The following is a 25,565-nucleotide window of genomic DNA, read 5'->3' as shown; positions in this document are numbered from 1 at the left end:
GAAGAGGAAGATGACTCCAAAGACAAGGAAGAAAATCCTCGGTTAGCGCTGCGTCTTCATAGAGACCATCTTCTCCCAGTGTTTGCGTGGGTTTTCCCCGGGCGCTCCGGTTCCCCCCACATCTTCCAAAACATGCAGGTCAGGTCAGTGGGTCACTGCAAATCGCCCCCAAAAAGAAACTCCCAACACATTTTATTGTGTTTTATTGCTAAACCTGTCAAATTAATTCAATTTGCCGTCCATTAGACATTTTCCCTCTGCTGGTTTAGTGCCGCAACACTCGGCTCCATATTTATAGCAAAGTTTTGATCTAAGAATTAAACCTTCGTCTTTTAATGGAAATGATTTCTGCTTATTTTTACTGTTCTCGTGCTTTTATGGTTTGTCCTTTTGTTTACCTTTTCTACTCACTTTCCATATTAAACTGCACTGAATTGCAGCTTTTATGCTGTGTTTAAAGCTGTATCTTAAAGAAGACTAGCAAAAGGATCATGCAGTGGCTTCTTTAGTGCGACTGTGGCTCGGTGGTAGAGTGGTCGTCTTGTGACCAGAAGGTTGTAAGTTCGATTCCAGCTTCCTCAGCCACATTCACACCTGCTGGTGGTAGTAAATGTGTGGGTGGGTGAATGTGACTGTGGTGTGAAGCACTTTGAGTGGACAACATGACTAGCAAAGCTCTAGTTCAGTTCATTTACCTTTTGGTCTTTATTAAATCCTGTTTTTGTTTTTACACCAAACAAAGAAAAGCTGATTTAACAGGTTTGGATTTCTTCATGTTGCAGGGTGTTGATTAAGATTAGAGTTAAATCTGTGCATAACATAGATGATAATTGTAATCATAGTTTTATACTCTGGATCCTGAAGAAGCCAAACTTTGTTATGACTGGTTTTTTTGTTTGTTATTAGAAAAAAAAACAGGTTTGATCAAAAGTAAAAGTTTTTGTGTGATCTTTCTGTTAGTCTTTATTTAGAATAACGGATTAAATATAGTATAACTAACTTAGCAAAAAAGTACAATTTAACATGAAAACTGTGTAAAAAAGGGAAAAAGGAAGAACAATCCATGAAAGCATGTAAACAGAGAACTTAATCAGAAATCATTTCCATTACTGGAAAAAATCAATTCTTAGATTAATACTAAGCAATAAATATAAAGCTTTTGTGTTGTTGAGCTGCTCTCTTTTATACAAGCAGTCATGGGTTGTCTGCTTGTAGAAAAGAGAAGAAAAAGGGGCTCAGAAATGCCCAATTCAGGTATTTATTTTAACCAGCTTTATATTAAGTCTGAAAATTAGGTTTTGTTTAGGACGTTACTTAAAGGTTTTGTTTTTCAACCTGGGTTTGATTTCAAGTCCTGGGGAATCTGCTGCATGTCATCTCCTTCTCTCTCCTCCCAATTTCCAAATAACGGCCACAAGAGCCTAAAAAACTTAATTTGAGCATAAAAAACTAAAACAACTAAAACATTCACTTCACCTCACAAAAGGATAAAAAAAATACTTTCTTTCTCTCTCTACTACATAATTAACAGGTTACTTAACCCCCCCACCCTCACCCCCACCCACACCCACACACACACACATTTACGCATTAGAGTCTAAGAAAAATTATCCATGTCATGTACCAGTAGGAAGAACATACAGTATTTCTCAGTTATAAATTCTGAGTATTCCTTGTTATGAAAAGACAGATAAAATATCAAAATGAACTGGAAGCAAAAATCCTTTAAATATTCAGATCAAATGATGAAAGTCTGAGGGTAAAGGCAGGGTAAGGAAAGAAATGATGAAACAGTGGCAACAACACTCAAGTGATGCACCAACTTGAAGGCAACCATTAATGAAGAGTGGCAATTTTATCACAGAAAAACATGCACTAATGATTGTTGATGGTGTACACAAAAGAAATAAGTTTGTAATATCTTGTGTAAAGTGTGAAACGGCAAGAAGAGTTTTGGCAGAGATTTAAAAATATTAGAAGTTGGAGAGTTAATTTCTTTAAAAAAAAGTCATAGAAGATCATTTGAGACGAGGAAATCCAACTTTTGTGTATGTAGCTGCTCTAAGTACAGTAAATGTAATGTTCTTGTCATCTTGTGGCAGCGTGCTGGAGTAGCTCTGTTTCGTTACTTCTGATATGTTTTCTCTAGACTTTTGTTCGTAATGTTTTGGTTGAGTCACTGCATGTTTAAACTGTCTATTCCCCCTGGATTTTGATGCTGTGCAGGTGGAAGGACTGTCGGTCTGTTGCCTGGACTTTGAGCAGCTAGCATGTCATAATCAATCAAAATTAATGAAATGTTATTTGTAGAGCACATTTCACCAACAAAGCATGATGTAAAGTGCTGTACATCATAAAGGACTTTGAGATGTGCAATAGTGTCTTTAGTCAGAGGACTCTTGAGATTGGTTGCAAGACTGACTGCTACCAGAAACTCTTCCTCCCCAAAGGAAGGAACAAATTCTTTTCTAAAAGGAAAGAATTTCTCACCATTTTTTCTTGACATTTTTTTTGTACATAATTTTCCCTAAATATGTTTACCATAGAAGAACATGTATGCATCCTGCTTTTGTAAAAGTGTCATGTTGTTCTTAAACCATACAAATACACATAGATAGGTGGTTCTTTTAAAAATTGGATTTTCTTTAAGTAGATACTTCTTAAAATTGTTGTTGGTTTTTTTTTTAAATTAAGGACTCTAAAGTTTTATTTAGCTTCACTAAACAAAATATAACCTGTTTGGATTGAGAAGAAGCCAAAACAGATGTTAGGAGCCATCTTATTCAGGTTATTTAGACTTTAGCTGTAGCACAACCAAAGTTTTGACAGTACTTTGGACAGCTTATTGTACTAAAACAGAGGCTGCTTGAGACCACAAACACAGACTTTAATAAGCAACAAGGGACAAGCTCCAAATTCGGTCCAAGGCTGCCCCATGAATATGTTTCCCTCAGAGCCTTTTGAAGGTGCAGGGTCTAATCCTCTGCTGTGATTGGTGCCGTGTCCCACAGCTGGTCCAATGGGCTTTCCACAGGAGGGAGGCAGGCCAAAGGCTCCAAACAGCCAAATGTCAGTGTGTATTGCCACGCTCAAATCTGCATGAAGAAAGGCTGCCCCACTTCTTCCAAGGCTAGGTCATTCAATAAATTACAATGTGTAACATTCAGAAATTTCCCTGTTGTCGGACAAGAAAGGATATTTCTATTTGTCTGTGAGATTAAAATAATCTTTTAAAAATAACAAGCATTAAGCAGGTATTAAATGTGATTTTCAGGCCCCATTTTGGCATACATATATTTTTATTGGTCTGATGTAATGTAATTTTAAATGTTGTGTTTTCATTTGTTGTAAGCAGAAAATAATCATGATTATTTACTGACTTAAAAAATATGTCTGTGTGTAATTAATCTATATAATGAGCTGGACTCAGTGAATTGAGTTACTAAAATAAAACATTTTATATTTATTAAGTAGGATCGTTGAACTAAACAAAACATGAGAAAAGCCAAAGATGAGAAAGAAATATTTACTAAAAGTGAGAAAACAGATCAAGGAAAACAGAAAGCAGCAGGATGCAGAGAAAGTAAAATATTAAAATGAAACAGGAATTGCACTCAAATGAAAAGTCAAAAGTCCAAAACCAAAGCATAAAATGTCAAAGGAAAGGAAAAGGAAAATTGATTTAAAATATACTTTTTTGAAGAAAAAAGCTGTTTGTGATCTATAAAGATGTTTTTGCTTGAATCACTTGTTGCTTTTATCTCACATTGAGAACTGGCTGTATCATTGCATCTCTACTTAATATTTATTGGGAAACTATTTATGAATGACAAATGTGTAGGAAGGTAAACAGCTAACAGGCTCAGTCTGGTGCAGAAGAACTGTTTAGCTCAGCATACTTTATTTCCCAGATGCAGCTGTGCAGCATTAGCAGAGTCAAAGGATGTAGAGAATTTGAACAAAATCTCGATTTGTTTAGAAATAAGAGCATATCCAACATACGTCAAATCTCACTGTCATTATGTCGTAATTCATTATTGTTCATGATTTATTCAAGGAGTTTAACATGCAGGTTAAGCCAGGGCTTGACTTTTACCCCATGTGTTTAAAATAATGTTGAGTTCTTTTAAAAATACAACCTATTGTTGAACTTTATCAGAAACATTGTTCTGGTTATATTCTTTCTAAAAGAGACCCAATGAAGAGCTGAAGTTAAATCTATCTAGCTGGCAGAGGGCCAAGCATAACTTTGTTGCCACAGCTTGTATGAAATAGTTTCCTGCAAGTGCAAAGAAGACCGCTACATTAATTATACTCAGCCAACTTTCACTTTCTGGCTTAATGCATATTGAATGAAACACTTTTAACATGGATCTCGTCTCTGTTTTGAAATGTATTAAAGGGCGTAGGCATTAATTTGCACATTGACTTAAATATTCACAGTTTTGTCGAATGGAAATGGTTCAGGTTCAATCATGTTCCCTTGATTTAAGATCAAGGGAACATGGGGTTGAATATGAATCATTTTAATTACTTACTAGTTTCCATGAACCAGGTTAAGGTTTAATCTTAACTTTCTCTTAATCCATATATGTCAGTGACTCCATTTTTTTTTTCTTTTATTAAAACACTGTTTTGTGTAAAATCCCCATTCAAATCTCTGTTGAGACACTGTTGAGGTCTGAGGACAGAAGAGGCTCAGTGTTCATGAGTTCAAGTCAATGCTGCAGTGTGACAGAAGTGAATGTTATTACACAAACTGGATAAAATATCCTCTGACATGTGGCACTAATATGAGATGAATTATGTTGTAGATCATCAGGTTATAAAAGATTTATCAAAACGAAAACATACCCTGGAACTCCTTGAATTATCATGACTGTCAAACAAATACTGGTGAGTGGCGTTATTAAAGGAAAAATGAGGGCAGTCATTGAGAAACAGTTCCAAAAGATAAACAATTTCTTTAAAGAAGTTCATGTCACTCTCGTCATTTGGTCTGCTCTCTCTGAAGAGACACAAACTGCCAGCTTAAAAATAAAGCTGGCAGTTTACCCCATGTTTGACTGCAACAGTATGCTGCGATCCAGACCGAGCAGCTGCCTTCTCCACAACTATGTTGCAGCCGTTGTGTGTATTTATGGCTTTGGTTTCCTAAATGGTAAAGGGACTGTATCTTTCTTTTATGTATCTATTTGAACCATTTTAAGCATTTTTTAAACATATGAATGTTTAAAAAATGCTTGTAATCCATGCAGTCTAAGACTGAATCCAAATCTCAGAAGTGGAAAACATCTTTCATTCACACCAGGCTAACGACAGACAGACATTTGTTGATTTAAGTACTGTATGTGTATGGGTCAATAAGCCAACGTGATTATCAGCTAGTGTGGTCATTCCCTCAGGGGGAATGATTCTTGAATGATGAGAAACCAAATGCCAATCATTCTTCCCATTCTCTGCTTCATGCCTTTTGTATGAGGGTGTCTGTCCCAGCTTAGACGATATAAACAGCTCCAATGTGGTATTCAAACAGACATAGAAATCACAGGAAGTTTTACAGGGAAGATAAGTTATGAGGGTAAATTCATCAAGTGAATGTCCGAAAAGTGTGGCCTGCATATGTACTTTGCCCTGCTGACCCAGTACTTTGTAGAACCATTTTTTTTCTTTCTACCAGGTTTCCACAAGTTTGTTTCTCTAGAAATTATAGCAAAACCTAAAAACTGAAATAGAAAACCTACTCTTTACCCCCAATGTTGGATAAATATTTATATTTTAAAACTCCTCAAATTGATGTTTTTATCCCTCGCTCGATTACGGTGCTCAACTTAATATTCAAAATTTAAAAAATAAAATATTAAAGTGCCTTGTGTATTTTACCTGTCTTTGTGCATTTGTATTAACTTTGTACTTACTCATTTCAAAATAACACTTATTTATCCTCCTGACTTTGGCTTTGAAGTTTGCAGAACATGTTTGATCCCTTGGTGTCTCAGCTTCTCATCTCATGACTTTGAGGTTTGAAAGATTACATCAGGTCTGTGTTGCATTCCCTCTGAAACTGAGCTTCTTATGTCTGTCTGATGCAGAGCTTGATTCACTGCCGCCTTTCCTTTCTCAACATGTGTAATTACGTCGCTGTGTGAGGTCTGCGGATGGCACAGCAAGACGTTGTTTAAGGGGTGAAGGTGAATGGATGCCCAGCACTTCAAGATGAAATTTAAAATGAGTAACAAAAGCCAGGTGGAGGGTGGAAAGCGAGACGAGTGCATCAGGTATTCGGCTCACTGTTGTTGATAAAACCTTCAGACTGGGATCAGATTTATGTTGTCGTACAACAACAACTCATGCTGTGTTCCCGCCTTGACCACCGCTATGTGTTTACAACTCTGCAGCACGTCCTGCTCCAAAGAGTAAAAAATAATGCCAAGGTGAGGAAATCTCTGCTGTCGATGCTGCTTTCACTGATTGGTGTGCTGACTTGAAAATATGTCCCAAGAGTTTGATGACAAGGTGGATGAGACAGTGTATTTTCGTGGGAAGTGTAATGTTGAACTTTTGAACCAAGTCAACAACCTGAGTCTATTTTGTTTCCTGTGGGTAATTCATTTATTTACAATAGGCCAGAGTGTTTGTCTCAATAAATCGTTCACATGGAGATTACTTTATTTCCTCTCTTGAACATTAAGTTCATATTAAAATATTCTAAAAACAATCTGAAAACAAGAAAAGTCTAAAGAAAGTGTTACAAACAAATATAACTTTAGTCCTTGTCAATAAAGGAAGATGAGAATGATTTATAACTTCAGCTTAATTTGACACATTTTTGCTTTGTTGTGCATTATAAATGAAATATACACTAATTATTTTTATTAACAAAGGCAAAAATAAGTAAAGATAATAGTTAAGAAATACAGCAAAAGTCAGCTAGACCCATTTAGCCATAGGTTTATAGAAACAAGTCCTGAAACTCTATTTCACACAAATGTTACACTCTCAGGGGAACCAAATCAGTCTGTGTTGTCCTAGTTTTACATGCATGAAGTAACAGACCGACAGGATGGCTATGCCAAATAAACACAATATATTTGGGTCAAGGAAGCTGTTTGTGCAGTCTTCTCACCTCTGACCCCACTCGTGATTATTTGAGAAGTTTCCTGTTGCTGGAACATCCAGTCAGTGCTACTTTGTTTCTTGGAGTAGCTGTTTGCTTGAGTAGTCTGAAAAACTTAAATCACCTGGGGCTTATTTTATTTCCGGTGTTGAACATTGAAATTCAAGTTAAAACAACTGGAAACAAAAATTGTCTAAAGAAAGTGTCACAAAGAAACAGAATACAGGTAAAATTGGAAAGATTATTTGCAACTTTTGTATTCTTTGCAGTTTCAACAAAGCAAAGGAAAACGAGGTTGGTCTGAAACTTAAGTTTCATGTGAGTTGCTTTATTAAAGGCTGCGTGTAAAGTCAGGGTAATATGTACATCTTCTTTAGCTTATTGCCCTGCAACATCCTCATTTTATTACCCGACATAGCTGTCCCAGCTTTATTTTTTTCTGGTTTAATTATTTGCCCTGTTCTCTAAACAATGCCCGAAGGTTTCAAGCCGCTTAATATTTTTTCCACAACTTGGAATTAAACGTAATAATGTAGATTTTGTTATTGTTTTTGTCTGAGCAACATAGTTTAGTGCCACTTTAAAGGTTCAACACGTTTTTTGGAAAATATCTGGGAAATAAAATACAAATTATTTAATACTGCTCTGGTATTCAATTCCCAAGATTATGACTTCACACAGCATTTTTACAGCATCTTTTATTTGAAGCCTAAAAAATGTTACTTCAATCTAATTCCTTGATTAGATTGAAGTCTGATATTTTTAAGCTTTTCCTTTGATCATTTGATTATTGCCTTTAAAATATTATTTGTTGTCAATCTGGAAAAGAGAATTTCCAGTCCTAGTCTAAAATGCATTTTTATGATACTGCCTGCATTTCATCCATTGCCAATTTCTTTGGTCCTGCAAATAAAAATGATCATTTTTCATTTGGGCCTATCTTGGACATTGTTTTTTGGTCTCAATAAGATATTTTTGGTTTGTTGCAACACAGTAATTTACTTGATGGTTCAAGAAACAAATCTCAGTCTTATTCAACCCAGTGCCTCTGGTACTGAAGAGATTACACTACATCAATTTATGAGCATATGTGTTGACATAGAAATTGTCCCTTGGATCAGTTAATATTTTTTCAAATAGCACAATTAAAATACAGCCAATAAAATTGTCGACTTTATTAAAAGTTGAGGCTGCCTCACTTTGAATGCTATGTTTTCAACTTGTTTATTTTTGCACTTCTTGCAGTTTCATTGGGGACACAATGTTTCTTAATCAGACACATATTCGAAATGGCTTACAATGCATCACTATAAATCTTTTTAGCTCAGAATTTTTCAAAAATGTATTTGACTATCTTTAACAACACACTCGAGAGAAAAAGAAAACAGTTGTCTTTGCTATTACAAAGCACTCTATGTAGACTGATGAGAAAGTAAATTAATTATTTTTTTCAGACTGATTGTCAAAAACTTTAACATTATGAAAGCTTTATGTGCAAATATGCGATTTGTTTGGACTCTGAAAGGTATTACAAGTGAGCATTGCAATGATTTTGTAAATGACTTTCGAGGATAACAGTCTGAATGCTGTCAAAGGTAGAAGCTAAAGCTTCATGAGCAGGACTAGCATCTCCTGATTAGATGCAAATGATGAATGGTGCACTGACAAAGTACAAAGGGGCTTAAAAGCACAGCAAGCAAAAAGAAGAAAGGAAGGAAAAATAAATAAATAGAACAGGGAGAGTGTCCTTCAGATAATTCTCGAAAGCCTTAACCTGAATGATAAACAAAACTAAACAAAAAAAAAAAAGAACAAAAAAAATCACACAAGAAAGCAGCTAATTGCACTAGTAATACATTTAATCTGCATGCATATGGACATGGCAGGCATTTCACACTGCATGAGGTTCCTGGCACATCTCTGCTTATCCTCTAACCAGAAACCTCCAGATTCGCAGCCAGTTGCTCCACCAACTGAGCCACTGTCTCTATCCTACCCAGATCCACTCATCAGCCGCTTTATTTGGTACACCTATTGAATTGCTGGTTAACACACATCGTGAAACAGCCAACTCTATGGCAGAAACTCCTTACAAATGTGCTTTGACTCAGTTTGTACCAGTTTCCATGGGACTATTGCTGGAGCTTGTTACAGTGGAAATACGAAAAATGCTGAGAACAATCACAAGCATGAGGTAAGCACTCAAACCTCTTTGCATATCTTACTAATTATGTTGGTTGTAAAGTGGGCAACCCACTCTAACGTGCACCAAGGTAATAGGATTCAGTCAAGCATTATTATGTTGCACTCATGTTTAAAACAGAACAAAATCAATAAAAGTAAAAAAAAAAAAAAAGTTTAATGAAAGATTTAAATCAACAATGCCGAACAATTACATATTTATAAACCTTTTCTGTTTCTCTTTTTAATTTTCTCTGTGTCAAGAAAATTAACTACTACAACTTTTCATCATTTTGTCCTTCTACTTGTATTGGTGTGATAAATTAATCTGAGGTGCATCCAGACTGTGCATTAGCACTGCTTGGAGAACGTGTAATGAATGCCAGCAGTCAGTATGTCTTTGCAGATATCTTCCAGTGTATATTTTTTTTAAACTTGTACCTGATATTAATGCACTTATTCATGCACAATCATATCCCACCCAGGACTAGCAAAGAATATATACTGGACACTTTATTTATAGGTAATAAAGTGTCCAGTGTTCTTGTCATGTCATTACTGACCCTCAAATTTACATCATTCAGTGAACAAAGACAAAAGACTTTGAACCCAAAGGAAAAAAAGACCTTTCTTGTGGAAAAGAGTCAATTTCAGGCTTTTTAATTTCAACTTATGAGCTCATAATACTGACACAGAGGTCAACTAATCCTTTTCCCTTGCAATGTCTTTCTTTAATCCCACCATGCTTTGTTCCTGTGTGTCTGAACAAATGAAGAAAAATTAACATAGTTAATTGGCTGGTTAATTTCACTCACCTGCATTTTGCAAACATTCTAGCCATTAATACCATATGTATCATTTTATTTTATTGCCTAGAATTCAATGTAAAGGACCATATTAAAATCCTTTCATGGAGCCAGACATAAAAAAAAAAATCCCTTCACACAACATTACAGTCAGATCATCTAGCAGGAGCCACTAATAAGAAAAGGGGAAACCCCATGTGTCCAGTGTAAAATATTAATAGCAGTGATACTAACATACTAACAGTTGTGCAAACAGTGATTTTGTCACAAAACAATTATTTCTTGGCATAACATTTTTTTTTCTTTTTTTGCATAGTTTTATTTTGTTACAAATCTGAAAGGTTTTTGTTGACACAAGGCAAAGGATGACATCTTCGCTGTTTAAAAATGACCCTCAATTGGTCTGTGTTGTTCGTATTAACTGGTGTGTTTCAGTTTTCAATAGTTCTGGTTGAAGTTGATTAAGCTTTGGCTTGAATTTATTGTTCAGAGAGACTAAGTATCTTAGGATTTCCTACATAATGGCTCTACTGAATCTCTATAAACATCTTAATTAGGACACCAAAAACATCTTAAGTGATGTAGAAATCTCGTCTGACAGTGTGGAGAAAGAGCTCTGCCAAAAGATCAGAAAGCAGTTGAGCAGGGAATTCAATCCCAGCTTGCACTGGGCTGCAGATCCACACCCCAGGTGGATTTTGCCCTCTATATCTATGGTTCCCTTGATCTTTTCACAGGACTTAAAAACAAAGTCCAGCTTGTCTTCACTTTTAAGACATGCTGGACTCTTCATAACCTTAAACTTAGTCCTGCCAAAGCTTTCCCATGTCAACAATTCAATGATAAAATCATCTGCACACTATATTTATGTAAAAACGCAAATTGTGAAATCCTTCCCTTTTTTTCTTTTTGAATAATACAATATGTCTCATTGCTGTGAAAGTATAACATGATGTTGAACGGCTTGTTGTTTCATGCTGCGCCATTTCTGTTTTTTATATTTATATGTAAAATGGTTCTTATTATTTACATTACAGCATCACTTACATCTGAAAATGACTACATTAGAAATGGTGAAAGAGGTCAATTTCCAGCTCTACATCAACACCTTCATTCACCTTCAGCAGTGATCTTCATTAAACCATTTAACTAACACATATGTTCTGATTACTCTTCTCTGTAATATGAATGTGAATAAGATTGCTTATTTAATTCTTACCAGAGCTAATTGTTTTGTGCAAGTCAAAAATGTATGTGCTAAATGAATTGGGGGGGGGAAAGCGATGCTGCAGCAACTCTGGTGCTCCTTGGTTTTTTGTTGTTAGAATCTTGAACTTTCCCAGATACATGCAGGTCAAAAATGTTAATATAAGGATTTGAATTTAAGTACAAATAATAACAAGAAAACAAAGTGTGGCTTGCATGTTCTGAAATGAGTTTCAAGAGAAAAATTAGAGAGTGAAATCAAACCTTATTTTAACAGTGACATAGAAAATGTGCAAAATACTTGTTTTATGGAGGAAAAATGAAATAATTAATGATAATTTTTTTTGTACGCTTTACTGCTATAAAACACAAGAGAGCTGTTATGTGTGACCTGAATTAAAAGCAACTCAAAGAGCTTGACAGAACAAATAGAATAATTTGGAAAACGAAGATGATAAAAACAGTTAAGTCTGAGGCGTGAGAAAAATGCTCATTTACTTTTTGTTTTTACATGTTCACTGAATGACGGAAAAGGAAAATATTTAGATGTTAACTATGTTCCCAAAGATTAATAAAAGAAATAGAAAAAGCAGATCCAATCTTTATTGTACTTTGAAAAGTTCTCCATGAAACAAATTACATTATAAAAACGACATGCAAACATGGAAAGATTTGTTGTTTAGCCTAAATCATCTCATGAAAGACAGCAGAGAAATCATTTTCTAGTGATCGAGACTGAAACTGGTTCATGTCAGTGATTTCTGGTCTGCAGAGCCAGCTGCTACTCATCATGTCAAGTATAGGTTCAACGATACGACCAAATTAATTTTCCCAGTAGAACATATAAAAGCTTTACTTACTGACTGGTTTAGAGAAACAATTGGCTCATTATGGTCAGTCTTACACAATACTGTCTTGCTAGACAACCTTTATGTGATCAGTGTGTTTTGTTTTCTGTAGCAGTGGTCAGTTCAGCAGTTCACAGTGAGAAGAGGAACAACACCACCATTGTTTGCTTTGTGTTTTTTTTCCCTTTTGATGACATCCTCGTGGGGAGCGGCTGGCCAAATGGTTAATTTGTTGTGTGCTCTGTGAGATTAGAACAAAGCCCTGATCAGAATTGTTCACTTTTTGCCATTTAACCAGATGACAGGACCCCCGGCCCAGCCTGCAGTAGTATTCTCTTTCTGGATCCACTCACTGAGTTAACTTGTTTGTGTTGATTTTAGGACTTGTGTTCATTCATTGTTATTCTGCAAATGCCGCCCTCCATTTTAGAGCTGTTTCATAAAAAGAATCTGAAGTTTTAGTTTTATTTTGAATAAATTGTCCATCTCATAATTCAAAGTGACAAAAGGACTATTTATGTTTTCAGGAGAACAGTAAAAGTGTAGTGACGATTAAGGCTTTTACCACAAGCTGTGGACCAGGTTTAACATGCTGAATAACTTTATTTATATGATTATTTACGTTGTATTTTAATTCACATGTTTAAAGATGCAGAATGTGCTCTCTTATGTTAAGTTCTTGGAATTAATTCCTTCAGATCAGTGATCATTTAGAGCTGTCTATATTTAAAGTGTGGAGGTGAGACGCTTTTCTTCAGATAATTTTGTTCAGGAGCAAGGTGACACAAAATCCAGGGTTAGATCTCATCTTCTTGTGTTCCTATTTGGCATTTTTGACAATATCAAATTGATAATAGTGATGTCAAATCAAATCAAAGCAAATCAAACTCTAATGTCAATTTGTGTATTAGAGTTATATGGGAGGAAACTGAAAGGGAGTGTTACATGGATTAAAAAAAAACAAAAACAAGTATTTTTAAAAAAAAGCCAAACCAAAGACAAAGAAAAAGAGACAAAGAAAAAATCTGCACATATGAATCAGTTTGTATATGTAGCCTTCTTCCTGTTCCAAACTACTTTTTGATCTGCCTTCAGACAAATCCGAGTGACAGCTTCTTCTAATACTGCAGACATCTCAGAACAGATTATTGACTGGACCACAGTCATTTGACTGGAAATCCTTGACTGTAGTGCATTTGCTAGAATTGCTCGAAATCTTGGTTTCTTATGTGGATTCCAACCATAGTTTTCTGAAGCAGCATTTTCTTAAGTGTTTTCTTAAGTGGTTTTATGATGGGGCAGAAAAACATGTCTCTGCACAGGCTTTGTGGATTGATAGATGCAGCTGTGTATTTCTGCATCTTTCTCTTTTGCAGATGTACTTTAACTGATTGTCATGGATCAAATTAAATAGGATTCAGGTTATGTCCTGAAGGTTTTAAGAAGTTTCCATAATGACATTTTTAACCAAAACTAATTATTTGAGATTAAGTAATTCAATAATGCTTTTTTTTCAGAGTTGGAACTAATGTTTTAACCAGAATCATCTTATTAGATTTCTAAATTGTTTTATCCAAATAAATGCTGTTACGTGAAATAGAGTCTAACCACAACACTGTTAATTTGATCAGGGGTTTATTATTGCATTATTTTTTCTAAAATATGAATGAAAGGATGTACAGGCAGACGTGAGGATTCTATAATCTGGCCTATGCTGCATTAATAGTGTGTTAAATGCATTTCCACAGCTGAATAGGCACAGCATATTTAATGTCATGCTAAAGTGCTGGCTTTTACATTCACTAGATGACCTTAAACAAGTCTAATGGCTTTCAGAGTTGAAAAATACCACCTTTGTTCAAGCTGTCAGACATTCTCTGTCTCTCTGCAGCAGTCTTGTGACTTTTTAGAGTGATATAATACAAAATAGTTATTTGGTTGTAACACTTTGCTGAAATGGTCTATTCTGATTTTGTTTTCAACTTAATGATAAAGGCAAAATTGTTTTATCTGTAAACCTATGAAAACAGTTGGCAGAAAAGAAAACTCACCGCAAAGACTTTGAGGCAACAATGACAGAATCTTCAGTGTTCATTATGCCAGAATTTACAATCACTCATTTGTTTAATTAAAGTCATTTGTTTAAACATGCATTTAAATAAAGGTAGAAAAAGAAACAATGACCAGCTGTCGTCTCATAAGGGACATTTGCTTCCAATCATTTTGTGGCTTAAATTTTATAGTGGACAATGGGCGGCTCTGAAGCTGTGCAGTCCTGCACAGATGGGACATTGACATAAAAAAGTGAAAGTTTGTCTCTTCTCAAACCTCAAAACTATTTTCTTTCCTGAACTGAGAGTTGTGACCAAGCTTAAGGTAGTTCCTGATTTCCACCAATTGGGCATTGAAATTGATACATTTAGTCGGACACAAAGACGTGTAAAAGTTATGGGTAGTCACACCTTATAAGAATACAAAAATCTAAAAAGTTTCAGTTCCTTTCTTTGAATTTGTTTTTTCTTCTATTGAGAAACACTCTTGCAGCAGCCACGCTTTCCTCAAGTGTTAGTGGCGGAGAAGGAATTAGGATGTTATTACTTATGAGGCTCATGATGCCTGGAAGCAAACAGCCCTGCTGGAAGTAATTTCTTGTCCAGCAGTGAGCCTTTCCCACAATCTCGACTAAGAAAATAAATAAACAATCTACTCCTGAAAATGGCTTTTTGTTGTTTGCTTCGGAAACTGACGTAAAAAAGAAAACGCTTGTTTCCTTACCAGCTCGGTCAGGAGAGAGATGCTGCCAAGGGGCCATTTACTACCTTTGGATGAATTTTTTTGTGGCTTCCAACACAATTGCATAACTGGTTCAAATCTGACCCCCAGCAAAGAGTGCTGATGCAGATGGGCACTATTTGTAACTTCTTTGGATGAGATTTATAATGCCAAATGTGTATCTTTGTAAATGGAAAATATAAAGACACAGCCTATTTTACTTTTATTAGTTTTGTTTTTAATATGATAGTAGCAGGGGCAACAATAATCAAACTTTTTGTTGTAAAATGGACTTGAGGACATCCATTCATTACATCTAGAGCAGCAAAATAGAAGACCCTCTGCTCAAAAAGTTAAGAAACTGTTTTGTGTGAGATTTGACCTGCAGTGCCAAATATTTGAACACAAACATAAATGGTGTTTAGAAACCTTTGATGTCAGTAGTTCTAAAAGCTTTAACCTATAATGATAGATGATAATCACTATATAAAATCGGTTCTTTATATTGACAATATATCCACCTACTTCATGCAGACTCGCAGAGTCAAATATTTTAACCTGAAGGAACTCAATGAATACACTGACTGTTACTTCAATACTCTCATACGTCAAAGCAAGAGAAAACATCTCTTCATCAAAAAACAACCTTGAACTCACCTGACTCAGCAATGTCTAAAAGCTTTATGGTCTATTACTCTTATAGATGTGATCTCCCCCTTTTGAGTTTGACTTATGTATTTGGTGTCATTAGATCAGTTAATGCTAAAAAAATAAATAAATAAAATTTTAAAAGCTGGACCTACCTGGATCAAAGCCAAAAAGAACCACAGCAACCAAAAACCCATGTAAGATGTTTCAGTAGCTGAGGCCTTTGCTTGCTGCTTGCAGAAGGTTAAGTAATTAAAGCATGCAAGATGAATTACATGTATTATAATTTATTGTAGGAACATCTGAGTATTTTTTTAAATAACTCAATACTAATTATTTCTACTCTATGGTGATATTACAGTAAGTGTCTACTAGTAGAATAAATATTTAATTTGAAGTCCCGAGTTGAAGCTAACATAAAAACTCAAAATATATGTTTGTAAAATCCAATGCAAAACAAATTTAGCCAAAAAAAAAACACAAAAAGGAAATGAAAAGAAGATTTAACAAAGAATGAACAGAATAACAATGATACTCTGTTTGGAATGTTAAGTAAATTATGCCCCAAACAAAAACCATGGGTGTTCAGTGTACTTTTGTGAAATTATGCTTTATTTTTCTGACTACTTGACATGTCTGAATAATTCCTCTATTTAACTTTACCTTGATTTTTGACTTACATCATTCGTGGTGGTATGTCTGTTTCTGATTTGTTCTTTTTGTCGACATTGGTTCATCATTTTTTTTGTTTGAGGCATTTCATGTTCAGTTTTTCTCTTTGGTTTTAGATGCTGTACAGCTGTGAGGATTTTTGCTGTTATTTTTTTTTTTTTACTTTTGGGGAGTTGCTTCCAGTTTTTTTGCAATTGTGAGCAGCTCCATCTCAAAACCTCAAATAACGGCTGAACTATGAACCCCAAATCCCAGGGGAGTTGAAAAGGAGACTTTGTGGATACAGAGCAAAAGCAAAGAGCAAAAAGACAGGGATGGATTTAAAATAATCTCTTCCATTGTTCATAAAGGAAAACAATCATATTGCCCATGTTACCTGGAAATTGAGCTGGTAGCACATCATGGCACTCATGAGACTTTCATAGAGCAAGAGTCTTCAGATTTATTGCAGAATTGACAGGATCCTTTTTGCCCTCAGCATCACCATCCACAATAATTATTTGAAAATATTTGGATGATATATTTTTTCCATTTTTGAATACAATTGACTGAATAATTGTTTTTCACCTATTAAACAAGTTTGGCCAAAAGGGTTTCATGGAAACAAACAGTTGTGGATGAACTTCAGGGACGCCAAGTGTATTTTTATTTTTTTGTTTTGTTTTCTGAGATTCGGAGATAAGAACTGTGGAACATCCAGTCAAAAGAGGATTTTAACACCTAAATTACTAAGTCTTTTATTGTCAGGCTTAGACTTGTGAATCTGTCTAAACTTCATGCTTTTTTGTAATAGCACTTCGGCTTTAGAAATGAATGATAAATGTATGGAAGTCAGTGCAATGTCCCTGTTACAATAGAAAGATATACTCTGTGCAACACATATGCGTGTTTGTCAAAAGAGATCTGGTCATCACTTCAGTGGGTTATAACATTTCCACATTATAGAGAGATGCCCAAAGGTCATCTTAAAAAACTGCGACTTTATTTAGAGAAATGTGTTTATTCTTTCTACAAGTTGCACAGCTGGTTTATTTTTCCCCTGCTACAACAATTACATATAATTTAGGTTTCAATAAGGCTGAGGGAGGAATCAGAAACTCTTCTGTTCTTCAGGTAACCTATTTTATTTGCTCCTTTACTAAGTTATCTGATTTAATTACAAATAATTCAGTTTATATTAGTGACAAGAAATAGGATAAAATATGCTGCTCATGTCTAATCAGTACATTTAATTTTTTAAGGGTAAGTTCACCAAATTGCTACCTTAAGACTTCTATTTTTTACACAAGAACCAAAAGCTTTTTAACATTTAATATGTCATGATTAACTGAGGAGAGGAGAAATATTTCTTAGCAGCCTCTAAGCCAGGCTGCTTGAGGTAAAGACTCAGCAAGACAGAAAAGTCAGAAAACCCAGGCAATTTTTCGCATTTGTCATTATCTCAAAGTACAGAGACTATGTAGTGCATATTCTTCTAACGTATTTTTAAAGCACTATTCAATCATGACATAAATATGAAATGATAGAAAAAAATAAACTCCCCGAAGAGCCTGGACCTATAGCAACGCAATTAAAGGATGTTTCATTGTTTGAGCCAGCTCTAAGCTTTACTGAAAAAGACATCCACTTTACTTTTAATGTTGGGTCATCAGGCTACCAAGAAGAGGACAAGAATATATGCTATAATAACCCAAACTGTGGAATAAAAGTCTCACTAATGAACACTGAAAACTGCAGAGTCAAAAATACCTCTGCTCACTAAATGTGAAGTGTTCTGTTAATATTATATGGCAGCGAGAGGTTTGATGAAGCTTGTCATGATGGATTTTAGATGTGCAATGTTGGATCTTAGAAGACAATAGTGTAGAAAAATATATCCTTTCAGTGCTGCGGCTGATGTGATCTTTATAGCCATGTGATTATATTCAGTATTTTGTAAGAAAAAAAAATATATGTATCCCTATGTATTGTATTTTCCGGACTATAAGTCACAGTTTTTTTCATAGTTTGGATGGTGATGCGACTTATGTGTGGAAATTAACACATCATTATATGATATTACATTTTATTTTCACAGTAAATGAAGATTTCATTGCGTTTACTGATTTGGAGTGACACAGATGGTTTGGTGAACTTGTTAGCATGTTATTTATGCTATAATTATCTGAATGACTCTTAATATGTTATGTTAACATACAAGGCACGTTCTCAGTTCGTTGTTCATGTGTCGCGTAACGATAGCATACCGTACAATTGTTTAGCCTGTTGTTGCCACTATTCTATTTTTATTGCCTTTCAAGATGACATGTCCGTACTTGGTGTTGGATTTTATCAAATAAATTTTCCTCACGAATGCGACTTATACTCCGGTGCGACTTACATATGTATTTTTCTTCTTTTTTTCCGGACTGTAAGTCATATTTTCCGACTTACAGACCAGAAAATGTGGTACTACTAACGTAATGCTGAAGTGAGTGACTTCCTATCTGGAAAGAAAAATCTATGATTCTATGGCAATAAAACCATTTTAGTTTGTGGTTGCAATGTTTTAAAACCAAAGAACAGCAGGTAATTAATTACAGAGATCCCACCTTGAAACAACAACCCTGTAGAAAAGCCGTGGATAATGCCTTCCATTTTCTAAGCACAGCCTAATCCATCAGCAGAATATTATACTTCTATATTTAACTTGTTTTATCAAAATAAATGGGGAATTTTTAACTGTACAATGTTCCACTGGTAGAGAACAAATACCCTTAAAGCATTCGACATCAAAGAGTCTTAAACAAAAGCACATTGTAGCTACGCCAGTGAAGTCAGTAGACTCAACCACAACTAAAGATTTTGCCCCTGCTGTCATCCCTGAAACCTTCAACTTCAACAAGACCCTATTAAACTTCAACAAGACCCTATCAAAGACTGTAATCATTAGCCTGGGGCATCTGGTGTCCTACATGTTTCAGATGTGTTTCTGTTCCAACAGAACTGATTCAAATATATTTTAAATCACTTCTGTGGATGATTAAATGAATCATCAGTTCATTTTCCCACTTGAAACGAGATGGATACATCGACAGACTTTTTAATAAACTGGATGAAGAACAAATAAATATTACTAACCTATATTATTTAAGTTTACATAAATTAAAATACTAAGCACACCGTGAAAATGATACTAAACAAACCACTGTGAATCAAGCTACAAAGTGATTAAAGTTAAATGAACAAAATAAGTCGGCTTAAGTTCTTTAACTTTAAAATGCAACATTTGAAATGAATATTTACCTTTGAAATGTTTACTTTTTAGTATTAATCATGAATATTGATTGAACATATGTATACATTTTCAAGTTAACATTTCATTACCCATTATAAATTATTTAATATTGAATTCATAAATAACTGCTAATTTTAATAAATCTGTCAATTGAAAAAATCACGATACAACAATCATTCCAATTTTCAAAATCACCGATTAATATGCTAGATTTCACAACAACAATATGACGTCCAGGTTCAGATATCCAACGAGGTAAGTGCTAAACAAGCATTTAAAAACAATATAATATAAAGTAGACTGAAACTGGGGACTAGCTGAATGAAAGCCTTAAGGAAAGAACAAGAAAATGAAATCTGAAAACATCAGAGCAGTGGAGAGATGAGATGACTCTCAAAAACGTTTTCAATTTTACTTTGTTACATCAACTTGTTCACTAAAAATCCAAAAAGCAGTTACTCTGACACCAAGACTGGAAGAAAATAAAAAAACAGCAGTGCAGGCATTCTGAGGAATGGGAAAGTTGTTGATGAAGTGACCTTGTGAGAGGTGATTTGTAACAAGAGTGAAATGTGACATACAACAGACACTGAAAACACAAGCGCTGAAATTTTCTGGCTCTGTGGTGAGTGAAAAAACCCACCACCGACTGCGACTGTCACTGCAAGTAATGAAAACCTTCGTACTCACATTTTGAGAGTCTAACTCCCCTGCTGTGTTTTTCAAGTTGTCCCAGCATAGGGCATCTTTCAGATTTTAAATAATTTTCTGAACAAGTCTGTGCCTATCTCACTTTTTGCATAACATCTGAGGCACATCTCTCAAGAACAGTGGAGGAATGTATGCATCAGCATTTGCAGTTGAAACCAGAAGTTTATCTACACTAAATAAAAAGACACATATTTTCTCACAATTTCAAGATAAATAAGTCCAAACTTCTCTTTTTATTCATTAAATGCTACAATGACAGAAATGTCAGTGATTATTTAATCAATGTCTTGAAAATCAAATGACATACATTTCTCCAGTATTTGATAGCATTGGCTTTCAATTTTAATAATTGGCTAAGCTTCTCACAATAGTTTGCCAAAGTTCTGATTGATATTTGATTCCCTCATCGCTGAGTGGTTTTTAGCCCAGGTCAGTATCAGACATGCTTCACTGTGAATAGTGAGACAGTTTTACTAGCTTTAGCCAGCATTTTCAAGAGGTCTTTGGGTTTTGCTGTGGGGTTAATTTGCCCATTTTGGACCAAAACACATTTATGTCATTGTTTAACTTGTGCTAATCTTTATGTGAGGCAACATCTGATCTTGAAGACATTAGTCCATTAATCTCAGACATATTCTTTTCCTCATTGTGGTGACAGTTTTCAAATAGTCTTCATTACTCTAACTGACCTAAACAAGAGAAACTTAGCCTGGTTTAATTTCAGTAAGTGAGAAAAAAAAAAGTATTTTTATTCTATGTACGTGCATCTGTGTTTCAAGTCGATGAGTTATTTGGAGCAAAAAGATGAATACCTTTTTATTACAGGAGATATATTTTTGTTGGGGAAACAACATTGTGAGGATGTGGGGTTTTGTATTTATTAGTTCATTTAGCCTCTGTGCTGTCTTGTCCTGATTGTTCTCAGCTTAATTAACAATGAAAGCAGTTTAAGAATTACGTTTCAGTGCAGAGGCTGAAACGTGGCATTTATAAAGACAATGAAGATGACTAAAGACAAATAGGTGGTCTTGCAAACAAGACATGAAAGTCTGTAATCAGGCAAAAGGCTTAAGTTCTGCCTTTTCCAAGCAGAGGCAGAACTAGTTCTACAAGACCCTATTAGTAAGGTATTGTAACCCTTTGCCCTTTGAACTAACATAACTCTGAATCAGCATAGATTCATGAAATTGTTGAAAATATGCTTAAGATATTTTGTGTACTGTTGACATGATATAATCCTGCAGCTGCATCAAACCTTTTATTCTAAAGTGATGATGTGAATCCCCTGTTTCACCTCTTTCTAAAGGTGCCCAGTTGGACTCTGGAGGCCATTGCAGAACAGTGAATTCATTTATCTGTTCAGGAAACCAGCTTGAAATTCAATGAACGTTGAGACATGTCACGTTATCCTGCTGGAAGCAGCCATCTGAAAATGGCTTCACTGTGGTCATAAAGGAATGGACATGGTCAACAACAACACTCAGGTAGGTAGAAGTGTTTAAATTATACTTATTGTTGTTTATAAAGCTGACTGACAGTCATTGTTACTATGTGCTGTAAGGTCCTTCAGAGATGGCAATCTGCATTATTTGTTTGTAACAAGTGGATATTTGAGAAGCTGTTGACTTTCTAACATCTCAAACCAATCTGCCCTATTTTAGCTTATTTGGAGTATCAGCTCACTTGATACCATCATCCATATAACTTCTGAAGTTCTGATGCTCAGTTTGAACTTCAAGTCATCTTGACTGTCTGACATTGCATATGTGCATGTAGTTGCTTCAATGTGGCTGGCTGATTTGCTATTAGTATTGAGAATTGAGCAGGTGACCCAAAAAAAGGCTATTTAGAGTATATGAGGTGTGAGCATCAAGAGTGATGAGTCTGTTAATGCATAGCTCTTGAATTAATATGACTTACCAAATAATCCAACTAAAAGCCTTTTGTCAATGTCATTTAGAGGGATTTTCATACAAATTATTTCTTAGTTATTCATGACATGCATGAGCAGAGACAGGTGAATGACTCTTCACAGTGTGGTTGTGCCCCGCAGACTAGATCCTCTGAAGTTCACTGCAAGATTCATTTGTGCCTGGTTTTCAGTCTGTCTCTCTGTCTGTCTTCCCGCTGGTCACTGTCTGCGTTCCCCAGACTAGATTGAAGGATGACTTCAAAACTTTGCAGTTTTGACCCATGAACACGACCTCTAGAATATGGTGTAATCCTGTCCTACTTATTGACAAATCCTATTTTTATTGGAAAGAAAAGGATCAGAATGGAAGTACTCCATGACCTTTAGATAGAACATGACCTACAATCTTTTCATGACTCACAGACCAAATTAAAACTGTGCAAGAAATGATCATGACAGAGAATGCAAATCCATTTTTTACTAAAGTGAATGCATATTATTATACCACAATTTTATTCTTTTTTGCCTTAAAATTAATATTATGTTATGTTTTTTTTAAATGATGTCAAGAATGCATCACTTGAGCTTACATGAATAGCTTTTTAACTGCATTTCTGTTGATATTACCTGACAGCAAGTAATATCTTACCTTCAGTGGGTGATTCTAATGTTGTTTTCATTTAGCATAAAGCCATATTATTTGGCCTTAGAGGCTGAAGCTAATGGTTAGAGTAGATGGAACAAAGTCGTGTCCTTTGATGTAAAATAGCCTATCTCAAAGCTGTAAACACCATTTTAAAGCCCTGATCAGAGTTACACCGGCAATGATTACACAAGCAATGGAGGAAGGAGTTGATGCACCGCCGCTAATTTTCCCGTACGATCGTGTTTCCTATACGAAACACGATCATGATCCTTGACTGTGTGGGATTTTGTTTTTGTTCTTTCTTCTCTCTCTTCTTCCTTCTCCTGAGGAAATAAATCTCCTCTTTGGATCGGGTTAACCTGCTGTCAGCAGTCACACCCTTGACTGATTGATTTATTACCGGTTGGATTCGGACCTCCTCACCCAGTGTCTTACTGTTTTATTGGTGAGGGCATGCAAGCCTTTTTCACTTTCTGTCCCTGTTTAAATTTAACTAATGAATCAACTCCTGTGCAAAGCTAGATGTTTTGGGACTCACATTGAGGTACCTCATTGTTCAACATCTGCTTCATGGAACCCCATCATCTCCAGAATATCTACCTGAAAAGTTACCTTTGGCAGAGGAGCTGCTGTAACTCATCTGGTTTTCCTGCAAGAAAAAGAACAAGTGAAGAAAATGCTCAACTCCCAAAACAGGTCTTTTTTCCCTGGTCTACATCATTATTGACCCACCTGAATAAATGCTGCCAACAGGATTCCAGTGCCAGTCTTTTCACCCAGAGCATGCAACACTCCAGAGCCACAACACTTCATGAAACAAATAAAACTTGTATCCACACACTTGCCTGCAAAACTTGAGCCAAATCAACCCCCATGACTCTCTTCTACAGAAAACTGCTGATTGCAATTACTGGAATTACTTAAGATAAATCAGTAGTCTTTTCTGCAACCGAGTCACATAGTTAATCAGTATATAACAACCATGCATTCAGCATCAAATAAGTATTTGATATTAAAGGAGAGTGGTGTAAAAAACAAAACTATTATAGGATAGTTTGACAGATTTTATACTTTTAAACTTTTGTGGTTGCAAATGGTTGTGTGTTCTAAAGAAGTTTCACACAAGAAATTCAATGTTGATTCTCCTGCCTCCATTTCTCATGAAAATAATCAGCAATTCTGGGTAAATATATCTCCCAATGTAAACCTGACAACACTTTATTGGCTCTTAAAATATCTTTTGAAGATGGTAGAAAGATGCTATAGCCCTTGCCCCTTATGAACTAGTTATTATTTTTAGCTTTCAGGAATAACTAACTTGGATTCATACAAAATGAAGATTGGTAGAAAGTTATCTGCTGCAGATAGATTAGTAATTGCTCAGAACTTGTTATTGTTTCTTCTTTCAGCTGATTATGTGTGCAGCGGACTCAACGTCATAATCAAAAATCACATGGGTGCAGGGGATGGGGGCTCACACCAGGTTTATGATTACAGGCCAAATTTAGGTGATTACATTTAATTATTTAAGGTTCACACACAATTATCTTTAAAACTATCATTAGGCTGTGATTCTACCTCTCTAGGTCAGTTGTTTTTGACAACTTCATATTTGGAATTTTTGCCTTTGTGAACTTTTGTGCAGGAACTGTTGCACCTTTTGCCGGAAGACAGATTCAGTTCTATGTATGCCTTAGTTGCAGATAACCTGCTTGACTGTCCTCTAATCATACAGAGAAGGCAAAAAGTATGAATAAATATGTTGTCATAGCTCAGTGGTTAAAAAGTGGTTAAAGGTTGAAATGCTATGTAATTTGAATGAAAATTACAACTCGTATATCGTTCCTCCAGACAACACACACTCTTCAAATATGCATCTGCTAACTTAACAGCTTATGTGATGTGCTGACTGCAAATTGAGAGATTGCTTCTGAAGAATAACGATGATGAAAATCACATAAAAGCAGGCACACAATGATAAATTAGGATTTTAAATTGAAGATGACATATGACAGCTGAATGAAAAATGACTGCAAGGAATGATCTGCATTTAGTCACACAGTTATTAGTATTGAATATAACTTCTGAACAGCAGTAATGGATAGCAAGTATAGTGATATTTAAATCAATAAATCAAGAGAAGTTTAATTTTAATAATAAAAAAAAGGGGTGTGAATTGAAAATAACTTTCATTCATTGTCACTGAACTGAAGGAGAACAATGTAATTTGGAGTTGCATCCTGAATTTTGCTGTGCTGCTTCAGTTGATAAATGCTTTCATTTCATGTCATTTTAGGGCAGTTCTCGATCACTTTAGCAGCTCATAGGAATTTTTTGGAGTCACAAGAAAAAAAGTTCATAATGTACAATGATTTATGAACTGCCTAAGCAAAGATTGAATGCACTTATCCAGTCCTTGCCGAGGTTTGACATATCAAAACTTCCTTTGAGAGAGATCACACTTCACAAAATTCAACAACGAAAATCAAAAGTGAATTGGAAGTGAATCAAGGAGTGTGCATAGTGATGCTGAACACAGAGGGTTAGCTTTAGAGACTCGATATCAGAGACAAGGAACAAAGAAAGTTTCAGAGATTTTAATCCTTAAAACCTAAGAGTGAGAAACTTCATAAAATCAATCTGTGCTTTAGATACACAACCATCAATTGTGCAGAGGCATCTCTCAAAAAGATCTAGTGGGGAACAACAGTGAAAGCTGTTCATGCTCTGCTGTTCTTAACATCTTTCTCAGATAATTGATCAGTTAAG

General features: G+C 35.3%; 1 protein-coding gene across 2 annotated transcripts in view; it reads left to right on the top strand.

Annotated features, from left to right (window-relative positions):
- The window catches only part of opn7b (opsin 7, group member b), a 53,373-nt gene that overhangs the window by 6,485 nt on the left and 21,323 nt on the right, over positions 1 to 25,565 (top strand). The window contains exons 1-2 of one of the 2 annotated variants that reach the window (XM_055046328.1): positions 8,616 to 9,311; positions 21,545 to 21,722. In XM_055046328.1, coding sequence (XP_054902303.1) covers positions 21,696 to 21,722 — 27 coding nt within the window. In that variant the 5' untranslated portion in view covers positions 8,616 to 9,311; positions 21,545 to 21,695. Of the gene's footprint in view, positions 1 to 8,615; positions 9,312 to 21,544; positions 21,723 to 25,565 lie in introns of those variants that run through there. The other variant, XM_055046327.1, reaches the window with a different exon arrangement.

Source organism: Poeciliopsis prolifica, unplaced genomic scaffold, assembly GCF_027474105.1.
Source record: "Poeciliopsis prolifica strain line A6 unplaced genomic scaffold, Auburn_PproV2 SCAFFOLD023, whole genome shotgun sequence".
In the NCBI taxonomy this organism is placed as follows: domain Eukaryota; kingdom Metazoa; phylum Chordata; class Actinopteri; order Cyprinodontiformes; family Poeciliidae; genus Poeciliopsis; species Poeciliopsis prolifica.
Note: the sequence above shows the minus strand (reverse complement) of the source record. Positions and strands in the feature narration are given on the sequence as shown.